Consider the following 11,462-nt stretch of genomic DNA (forward strand, 5'->3'; position numbering starts at 1 on the left):
TTGGAAATCGTAGGATCCGTGTAGACATCGCTGACCAGTCCAATGAGAAAGGTGTGGATCTGAGAAACCGATCTGTTGCACTATAATGCAGTTGTGAACTTGAATTATTGGTGACAAAAATGATTCATAATTATTTTTGTTTTCTCCTGCTCAGAGAGAGATGATCGATCCATGTCCGGGCGGGACCGTAACCGCAGTGAGCGAGACATGGGCCCCGACAAGACAGATTCTGACTGGCGGGCAAGGCCTAAATCTGATGCCGATGACGGACCACGCAGGGACGACGCTTTTGGAGAGCGTAAGCAATTACTTAATCCGACAAGTATTTGTTGGAGCAATTGTATGAGAGGACACTGCTTTGTATCTTTAGTTTGACAAAAAATAATAATCTTGTCATTGAATGCCACATGACAAGCTACTAACAAAATGTATTATAAGATTATTTACAACAGTCTATTAAAGGCACACTATGTAATTTTTCGCCACTAGAGGTCATTTATTCAAAACAAAGGCGTAGCTTGATGACGCCTTCATTTCGTGGAATCATGGGAGTTGTTGTCTTCACCTCTACAGCCGGTGGAGAATACGACGGGACTCGGGCAGAAATCATATTCATGGATGACCGGTAATGTATTAAAGATTTATTACAGTTACAAAAGCCGTTGGAGCGGAAGAGGCCGCTGGAGCGATTGCTAATGAGAGACGAGCGCGACACTCAGTTCGAGAGCACTGGAGCTTTTATTATACCGCAGACGCTTCCGCTTCTTCCAGTCATGCGTATGAGAGGGAACACAGCGCTGTTTTATCATATTAGATATATTTGAGTGTGTTGAAAGTTGTTATAATGCTACTCTGTGTGTTCGCTCGGCAGCTACTGTATGAGACAATTGTTGCACACTGCAGTGAGCTAGATCGATATTAAGCATGGTAAATATGGTACTCGCAGTAAATCAAGAAAACGAGATATAAACAAAAAGACTAACTGTGTTGAGCTGTATAACAATGATTAGTTTTCTGTCGTTGAATGTATCCAAACAATTGCTCACCTGTCTAATAAAACACATAATATATTAAAGTGTCTTTGGTGTTTCCATGTTTTCTACAAACCACGATGTCATTGATAGGCGACGCACGGATGCGGTCTGTGTCCTGGTTAAAACTACTTATTTCTCGGGATTTAAACATTCTTAGATACATTTGGGATAATGCAAGTACACAAATTAACAAAATATATAATATAGTTCTAATGGTTTTTAGATATTTTGATCCAAAAATCTTACATAGTGTGCCTTTAAGTAATTGATTATTGGACAGCATTGAAGAGGGAGTAAAATAAATACTTGAAGTATTTTAGAAATAAAATACATCCAGATGTTTTTAAAGTTTTTAACATTTGATTCAAATTTATGGATTTTTACCATCCTCTTCTCAGGATCCCGAGATCGATTTGATTCAGACCGTGGCCAGCGGTGGGACAACGATCGCAATGATGGCGGAAGAGACAGATACCGGGAACGTTATGATGACAAAGAGCGCAGAGACTACGACAGAGGTATAAAACACCTTCATTCATTTCAATTCTGCACTAGAGGTCTGTGCGAGGCTGTTTTTTACAACGTGGTAAATGCAAGTGAGAAGCCTGGGATTTCTTTAAGCCCTGAGATTATGAGTTTGGGGCGTGTCAGTGAGAAACGTGGCGGAATACCACAATACTTATAGGTATTTAGCAGTGACATTGTCAGGCCTTTTTATTTACAACATAATTGCCTGCACAAGATATAATAGCATTGTAATAAATATAATATGTTATGTAGCAATAAAGTTTACAATAGCTTCATAAATTGAAAACATAGAAATGCAAACCACTATTTAAACTAAATGATTATTGCCCCTGGTTCAAAAAGAAGCTGGCTTGGACTAAGCGTGTTGTTTTTGCTAAAAAATCCTGCACCTGGTTTGAGGTTAAAGATTTGTTACAATGAAAACTCTTAAATGAGCCTTATAAGAATGGAACAATCATTTCAAAACAAAAACTGTAATCTACATAAAACAGAAAAAAGCTTTGCTCCCTAGGAAAGGGATTTCCATTGATCATTGAAAACAACTATTGCCACTAGTTTGTTGACCTTCCTAATTCTGTGTTTGTCGTTATTTCAGGATATGATTCACGCAATAGCGGACGTCGACCATTTGGAAGTGGTTTTCGACGTGACTATGACGACCGAAGGGACGACCGGAGGGACGACTTTCGGGGTAGCGGGGAGCGCTATGGAGAACGCTTTGGTGACCGTGAAGAGCGATACGAGAGACGGGATGAGAAGCGCGAGGACAGAGGTGAGCCGATGCGCTCGCATCTGCCTGGGTCACTCCAGGAAATGAACCTATCTGATCATCTAAACAGACTGTACTGCATCTGTGTTTAGGTCCCCTTCAGAGGCCCAAGCTAAACCTGAAGCCCCGCAGTGTTCCCAAAGAGGAAGACCAGAGCAGCAGCCCTTCAACCGCTTCAGGACGAGCTGCGTCCATCTTCGGAGGAGCCAAACCAGTGGACACGGCTGCTAAAGAGAGAGAGGTGGAGGAGAGGCTTAAGAAAGAGCAGGAGAGACTGCAGAGACAGCTGGAAGAGGACAAGAACAGAGGACCTGAACGCAAGCCCAGAGAGAGGTACATTCACACCCTTCACCTTTTTTATATTTAGGTTTTTTTGAATATGTATATATATAAATACACAGTATATATAAAATTCTCACATTTATCTAATTTTTCATATCTGGACAGTGAACAATTAGGACTTAAACTAAGGAGTTAATTTAGAGCTACACTACAATTTCAGAAATCAATACAGTGAAAATTGAACTTCAGAATCACTGAAAAATAATTAAATAATATTTTAAAAGTTAACAAATTTGTATTAAAGATGAATTAATATAAATTTAAACAATCACATGTAACTCAAAGTACTCTTCTCATGAATGTCAGTTAGTGTGATGTTAATTATATTTCTGTCATGACAACTCACGGGAGATTGGCATGGTAGTGGAGATGGCAATGCTAATGTATTTGGTCTTGTCGGAATAGATCTGCTACGCTGCTGCAGAGCAAGTACCGAGACTTGCTACTGCTAATACATTCACAGACATTGCTGTGAGCATGCAAACAAGCAGCTGCTGCTGCACATGTAACATACATGAATTAACCCCTGTAGCAGATCTATACAGGTGGAGCTGGGGAAGTTGGAGGGTTTCTGAATGTTGAGCTGCAGCTCATTGGCCGCTGATGCAACAGCAACCAATCAGCTGCGCCATCTAGACTTTCATGCCAGAACTAGGTAATAGTATTAATTAATGTGATATTAACTCAGAAGACTTCATTCATTTGCATATTAATCAGATTTTTCATCTCCCACCAACTAAATCGTTGTCATGTGAAGATATCAACAAATGTAGGATCATGAAATTTAGGGTGTGTTCACTCTTGTAGTTTGGTTCCCTTGCTTCTTTTAGTTCAGACCCAAAAAGAAAACAATACATTTAGTCTTGGTTCGCTTAGCATTCACATGGTCATGTTTAACACAGAACATAAAGATAAAAAAATTGAAAACAAAAACAAAAAAACACTGTACCAAACTGTAATGGGCAACGTAACTCATATGACAAGAAAAACTAGGGATGCTTGAGGATTCTGTCCTTATCAGGGTCGCATCTTGTGACATCACGTCCTGTTTTTGGTTCATTTACATGTCTTTGGTCCGTGTTTCGTACCTATTTCAGTCAAACTGCACTTAGAAAGGAGACAATGACCCCCTGAAATGGTGGGTCTCGATCCGCTTGTTTGGTCTTTTTCGGCAGGGTTCGGATAGCAGCGTTTGCACTTTTTCAAATGAATCGCACTAAAGTTAATTTTAAACGAACCAAACCTGCCAAGTGTGAACACATCCTTGCTAGCAAAGACTGAAAAAAAAAAAGTTTCACTCTAATTTTCTAATGCACTCAGGCATCCCAGCTGGCGTAGTGAGGACCAGGCAACCGAGCGATCACGGACAGGAAGTGAGTCATCACAAACAGGAAGCACATCGAGCCGGGGTAAGTGATCACTGACACGTCCTTATGCATGAACAGATGAGAGCAAAACCATTAACTGGCTTTATTTAAGAAGCATGTAAATCTACCATCATACTAACTGCCGGTATGATTTATTAAAAAGAAACCCTCAGAATCCAATCCTTCTCCCCCTCCGACAGCGCCGAGGCGTCGAGAGCGTGAGCGCTCTGTAGAAAACGAGGTTTTCAGCAGCCGTGACGAGGAGTTGTCCTCACATGGAAGCCAGACTATAACTCTAAAGCAGGAGGTGCTGCCACTGAAAGTTGTTCCAGCGCCGCCACCTAAGGAGAACGCCTGGGCGAAGAGGAGCACCATGAGTGCAGGATCCAGTGAGAGTGACAGTAAACCTGTCGTCTCTCCCAGCAGCAACATTTCTCCCATAAGGTTTCTCTCTGGATTGCTATGTTATTTCTAGATATATATTACCCAAAGACTTAGAATTGTTAGCATCATTTATAATACATTATTTCAGTGTATCCCACAGATTGCGGGGGGCGGGGGAGGCGTGAATTCATCACACATTTTGGCGAGTTAAGGGATGGGGTGGCGCTGATTACAAGGGAGAGGCAGCCATTCCGTCACAAAATATATATATATATATATATATATATATATATATATATATATATATATATATATATATATACATACATTCGTTTTTTTTAATGTTTTTGAATAAAGTCTCTATTTACCAAGGCTGCATTTCACAGTAATATTGTGAAATATTATTACAATTTGAAATAACTGTTCTATTTGAATATATTTTAAAATGTAGTTTATTTCTGATCAAGAAAATTAGCAATTTTCTTACTATTACCAATGATTTGTGCTGCTTAATATTTTTGTGGAACCCGTGATACATTTTTTTCAGGATTCTCTGATGAATAGAAAGTACAAATCATTAGCCATTAACCGACAAGATAGTAAAATTAGAAAATTCGAATGGATAAGCATCTGTGACCCATTAAAAATAACACAATTGATCCTCCAGGTGTTAAGTTTTACATGCGCAAATAGCAGCATAAACAACAGAACATAAGGATTCACACATCATCACATCAAGCACATGCAGCGCTTCTGTGAACTGAGAAAAGCTATGGGGTTATATGAAAGGAATAAATAGGCCTATACGCAAAATTTAGGTTAACAAAATGAAGTTGTATATGCAGAGTATCAGTTAGTTTTTATGACGCGCTCCAAAAACAAGTTCACGGAAAGAAAACCGGGACGGCAGAAAGCGACATTCCTGTTTGTTTTCTATGTTTTACAGAAGCACAATATTTTGTTTTCAATGTTAGTGTACAAAAAGAAAAGTTTCGAATGATGTCTTACTCTTATCAGTATGACCATAAATTATGGACTATTTCAAGTTGTTTCCGTTGTTATAAGGAAACAATTCATTTGCGCAGATCACCTTACACGCGCACACACACACACACGTTTTACATTGATTTAATTTTAAGTAGAATTTTACACTATAATTTTATAGCTGCTTATATTTTCGGTCTTGTTCTGTTCTGAATAGCTAAAGGATTTGTTGTGGAGTGAGGGGAAATAAAATAGCATAAATGTTTATAGTGTTTAAAATGTTTGTAGACATTTCACTTTATTTACCGGTATTTCACATTATTTCTGAATGTAATAATAAAATGCACCTTAAATGTGACTCAAAAACCACATATACCTGATAGTATTAATCAGTCAAAATTCTTACTGTCAGTTAAATTATGATCATCCCTAATATGTGTGTGTGTGTGTGTGTGTGTGTATATATAAATGTAGAGCTCTTTCGAATTGTTCTGACTTTAGTTTTTTGATGTACTTAATTTTTCAGTGTGACGAGCTCAGCTGATGCTCCTCAGAGAACTAAAGGTAAGATTTATAAGTGTGCAGATCCATTGAGACATGAGAAGTAATGCTGGTGGATGATCAGCTCAATCCATATTTGAATTTTCACACTCAAGTAATTTCTGGAAACCCCTCTTAACATCACAATGGATTGACGTCAGGGAGTTTTGTTGTTTTGCAGTTGTCGTGAGGCTCCCTTCTTAGAAAAGTTTGAAAGCAGAAAACGCTTTTATAGAAGCCTACAGCTTAATGGAGGCTACTACTTTTGTTTTAGTAGAGTTGTCCTCTGCTGAACACTGGGCTCTCCTTACAGATGAAAACAAAGCAGATGGGTTGCGCCGGGATCGGGGCCCCTCTCGGGGTCGCGGTGGGGCTTCGGGCTCTGGAGCAGGCAGGGGTCGTGGAGACGCAGCCAGCCGAGACAGAAGGAAGGATACAGACAGGTTAGCTGCCCTCTGGCACCCCTTCTGCCCAAAAGTGCAGAGCTTTTTCTTTCTTTTGGAAGGACATTTTGGTAATTTGCTATCATGAGATTTTTCTACTTGGATTTTATAATAGTTTTGATCATATAAGGGTGGTGGTTGGTCAAATCTGTCTCTGTGCTAGTTTATCCTGTTGAGCACTGTGTCCATTCGCATCTTTCCAGTCTCATTTACTCATTTTTTTAATCGAATGAATGATAATTCAGTGATTCACTCGTAAAGTCAGTCACTTGTGATGAAGAAAGAGCCACTGAAAAATCCCCACGGCTAAAACACAGACTGGCAGTCTGTGAACAAGATGTCAAACAGTGAAAAGTCAGTGGGCTGTTTGACCAAACAACATTTTAAACATGTTTGAATTTTTCACTTGTGCAAGTATTTGCAAATATCTCTGGGCAAGATGCATTTGGCCTCAGGAACAATAAAAATAGTGTATTGGCTCCAGAGCAGGGGCATTTCAACATCAAACACTATTGATTGTAATATTAGCAATTGGATATTTTGTTCCTCTGGGATGTGCGTCCCTGCTCTGGAGTGTTTTTCTGAATGAGTGTAGAAGTACTTGTGAGACTCTGTCTCAGTGTGTTGTACGTTGCTTGTAGAAAGGAAGCAAGAAGAGAGCGAGATCTCAGACCAGCACCTGAGCCAAAGAAATTTGAGGAGCCTCCCAGCCCTGTGAGTGACAGAGCTAACGCTCTCTCTGGGTGTGATCCCATGATCCCTGCTCCCTGTGCTTTTACTTCTGGCTTTCATTGTTTTAACTATCCTTTAATGAATATTTTCTCTAGTGCCTTTTTTTAGATGCTCCATTCTCTGTAATGGAAATTACAATGTTGGTCTCAGACTGTAATTGTGAGCTTCTTTTTGGAAGATATGTGACTTGAAAAATGTAAATATTTATTTTGAGTCTAGACACATAATTCTGATGCAAGCGTTGAATTATAGCTGTTGAATTGAGAATACTGACACAAACCTCTCCAATATATGCTTATATGTGAAAACATTACATTTGACACCCTATTCTAAGTTTGTGCCTGGCCTCTAACCTCCTCCATCTCATACAGATGGTAATGGTAGTCTTAAAGATGCAAATGTTTTCCATGCTTAATAAGGCTGCACGATATATAGAAATTAATTGTGAAATCACGCAGACTGTGATTTAATGAATCCGGCAGCACATATATCCATTTGCCGGCAACTTGTCAAAATAAAAGCTTGAGGGTTTAATGTTTAAAAATGAAAAAATTAGGATGTAAATAGTTATTAAATACTTGATTTCTTGTTCTTACAGTACACCAAGTACAATATTACAACATATTTCTTATTTTAATATATTTAATAATAATAGCAATAAAAATCACTATTATTATTATTTTATACTATATTGGTCAAAAAGGAGATTGGAGATTTTTTTTTTTTTTTACTTTTACACTGTGGTTACTGGGGTTATGTTCTAAATTTGTGTTAGTTTTCCCCGTCTCACTCAAAAATGTCTTCAGTAGTAAAAAATAATATTTTAGCTTTTTTTAATTAATTTATTTATTCCCCAACAAATAATTATAATTATTTGCTCACCAACAAACTCACACTGTTCATTTTAGAGTCATCTGGTGAACATTCCTGTATTTCTATTCTGTATATCGCAATATATATCGCAGAAAACGTTAACAACGCAATGTCATTTTTTTTCAATATCGTGCAGCCTTAATGCTTAATTTTAATCTTTCGTATGTGTGTGGCATCTTATAACTGAATGAAACCTGCGATCGTCTCAGCTATTGTTTGGAATTTCCTGTGGTCTGTTTTTCTTGCATCACTTGCAACAGCTTCTGAATTAAGAAAAATACTTGTAATTGAGATCCACTCAGATCTGTTTTCACATTGGGGTCCATCTGGATTTTCACCATGACAGACCTTTTCAAATAAACACATGGAGTTTGAACTCCATTTCGAAGGGGCTTTCACGGCAAGTGAAATGAACCAACTTAATGGACCAGATGGAGCAGACCTTAAAAATAAACCAGGTGTTGAAGAGCCATTATTTCGGTAGTCCTGGGTTTATCCTGTATAACCTGGAATTAACAGCGTTAGCAGTTAAAGGTTTAGCAGTTTAAAGGCCCCGTATACCTCAAAGATGTTCAGCTATAAACAGAGCAGATTTATTATTTTTGTTATATTTAAAAAAAAAAAGTTTCTATTTAAGATCATATTTAAAAAAAGGTGTGTTTTAGTGTCTTCCTGAGTCTATGTCCTCAAAAAAGGCAAGAAATGACACAACCTCATTGTAATTTTGTTTTTCACCTAAAAATCAACAAAGTAACATTCATGTTGTAAACCTTAAGATTTCTTGCTTGTTTATCATACTAATTTTTAACGTGTGAAAACATCTGTTATGCTGATTTTATTATGCAAACTGGTATTTATCATATTATTTTTTTATCATAATCATAAACATACTGTTTTGTAGCGCAAAATAGTTTTACAGTTTACTACACTTTGTTATTCATCTAGTTATTCACCAATAGTGGCTAATGAATGTTTTGCACATTCACAGAAGATAGCTTACATACGCAACAAAAATTATGGTGATAGTGGCATCTGGTGGGGAGGTTGCTAATTGTTAGCTAGCAAGCATTTTTTTCTCATATGTTGTCTCAAGCTTTTTTTGATAGAGAAAACTAAACGTACAAATCGATTAAAGAAAAAAGGAACAAAAGAAATTTGATTTAAAAATTGATTTTATAAATAGACTCTACCGGTGTGTTCACACTTGTAGTTCAGTTCTCTTGATTCTTCTTGTCCGGACCAAACAAGAAAACGATACATTTAGTCCTGATTTGCTTAGCATTCACACTGTCATTTTTAAGACAGAACCTAAAGATACAAAACAAAAACAAAAAATGTCTTTTATGGTATATAATTTGCAACAGAACTTTCCAAACATCCAAAGCCATTGTATGTGCATATGATGGTATTTTTAACCAGTTGACAACTCAAGAAGAGCTTATAAAATGTGAGGAGGAGTCAAAACAGTGGCAGGAATTCCTATTACACACACAAATTAAAGGGTTAGTTCACCCAAAAATGAATATTCTGTCAGTAATTACTCACCCTCATGTTGTTCCAACCCCGTAAGACCTTCGTTCATCTTCGGAACACAAATTAAGATATTTTTGATTAAATCTGAGAGCTGGATCACTCCTCCATAGACTTCTAAGACATTATAACTTGCTGGCCCAGAAAATGCATTAAAGACATCGTTAATATAGTCCAAGTCACTACAGTGGCTCAATCTTAAGTTTATAAAGCGACGAGAATACTTGTCTTTAATACATTTTCTGGGCCAGCAAGTTATAATGTCTTAGAAGTCTATGGAGGAGTGATCCAGCTCTCAGATTTAATCAAAAATATCTTAATTTGTGTTCCGAAGATGAACGAAGGTCTTACGGGGTTGGAACAACATGAGGGTGAGTAATTACTGACAGAATTTTTGGGTGAACTAACCCTTTAAGATCGGCTGCAAGGAGACGCCGTTTCCGATGCCTGTACCGAACTGTTATGTGCAGCCTATCTCTTATGACAAGAATTCTTCAGCATCGTCGCATCACATCTTGTTTTTGGTTTGTTTAGATCTCTTTGGTCCAGAGTTTGGTTGGAAGCGGACCGAGACCCATCTTTTCAGCGGTCTCGGCCTGCTTGGTTGATGCGCACCAGGGTTCGGACAGCCGCGTTCACACTTATTCAAATGAACCGCACTAACAGAGCAATCGCACCAGGGTTCGGTTTCATAGAACCAAGCCTGCCAAGTGAGAACACACCTTAAAAGACACTATAACGCACTTTAATAAAATACACTTTGTAAAATAATGGGTATGTTGGTATATATATATTTTTTTATGATTTCTTTCATCACACCGATTATAGGCACAAACCATCACTAACATAGCTTTACTTCTTAAAGCTCAGTATCTTATACCACTAAGCTGTGTCAGAGCATGCAAAACAACAATTTCTGATCACCTGATTTAGAGACCATGAAGCACACATAAACCTTAAATAACAGCCGTGTTTTGGTCACGTCTCACTATTCCCTTTTTGTTTTAACAGGAATTCAGCTCAGCCAGTAAATACGCAGCCTTGCTGATGGACGGCGAGCAGGGAGACGAGGAGCGCGGCGGAGATTAAGAGGTGGACGGACTACACGGACGACAGTCCACATTGAATTACAAATTAAACCTACAGCTTTTGTTTCATGCAGCACTGAAGGACCCAGATGAGCCCTTTGAGAGCAAAAACCCATTTTAGAGCAACCCCTCCTTTTCAGGACTGAACCGAAAACCTAGTGGGAAATTACAGGACTATATTTGAAGTAAAAGAGGAAGGATGAATGCTTATAACTAATACATTTTAGGGAGGGGGGTTAAAATACAAAATAAAATGGATCCTGCTCTTGCATACATCATAAATTGAGTGCATTTCTCGTTAGCTTGATTGCACGTTAAGTGGCGGGAAAGTGTAGAATCAGGGAAAAGTGCCACAAGATGAATGTTTTCCCTGACTTTTAGGGCTTCCTAAGCTTTCCGAAAGAAAGCTCAACTGCAGCTGCTTTAGCTGAGATCTCTGGTCAAGTGAAGGGGTCCATGACCTGCGTTGTTCCCCCAAATCTCACAACCCTTGGTTTTATGTTTTAAACTCGTGTTGGCCGACAGTTCTGGTGATTTATATTCAAGGATAATAGCCGCTGAATAATGGCCTGCAACGGATCAGAACCTGATAGTTTCGGTTTGATATTTCTCTGCGCTGCTTTAGGCAGGAGTCTCCCATTTTTCGCACTTATCCTTTGGACTTTTTTAAGCCACACCTTTGGACTGATGTGCAATAGGAATTAAAGTATTCCTCCTAATCTCAATGTTTCAACGACAGAGACTGCTGCAGCTTTGGGTTGAGCATATATCTGAAGGTAGTGACATGAATTGCTTATTGATTTAAACTGTGTACCATCTTAAAAACAATAAAAGACTGCATTGAGTCA

The 11,462-nt window shown here is 38.3% G+C and overlaps 1 protein-coding gene across 2 annotated transcripts in view; it reads left to right on the forward strand.

Annotated features, from left to right (window-relative positions):
• The window catches only part of eif4ba (eukaryotic translation initiation factor 4Ba), a 21,221-nt gene extending 9,759 nt beyond the window's left edge, over positions 1–11,462 (forward strand). The window contains exons 5-15 of one of the 2 annotated variants that reach the window (XM_084429106.1): positions 1–51; positions 155–298; positions 1,433–1,552; positions 2,158–2,334; positions 2,424–2,664; positions 3,994–4,082; positions 4,241–4,484; positions 5,935–5,972; positions 6,262–6,391; positions 7,033–7,105; positions 10,538–11,462. The exon at positions 1–51 is cut by the window's left edge and continues 4 nt beyond it. In XM_084429106.1, the coding sequence (XP_084285232.1) occupies positions 1–51; positions 155–298; positions 1,433–1,552; positions 2,158–2,334; positions 2,424–2,664; positions 3,994–4,082; positions 4,241–4,484; positions 5,935–5,972; positions 6,262–6,391; positions 7,033–7,105; positions 10,538–10,615 (1,385 nt within the window). In that variant the 3' untranslated portion in view covers positions 10,616–11,462. The remainder of the gene's footprint in view (positions 52–154; positions 299–1,432; positions 1,553–2,157; positions 2,335–2,423; positions 2,665–3,993; positions 4,083–4,240; positions 4,485–5,934; positions 5,973–6,261; positions 6,392–7,032; positions 7,106–10,537) is intronic. The other variant, XM_084429107.1, reaches the window with a different exon arrangement.

The sequence above is a fragment of the Rutilus rutilus genome (assembly GCF_951802725.1).
Source record: "Rutilus rutilus genome assembly, chromosome: 13".
Classification (NCBI taxonomy): domain Eukaryota; kingdom Metazoa; phylum Chordata; class Actinopteri; order Cypriniformes; family Leuciscidae; genus Rutilus; species Rutilus rutilus.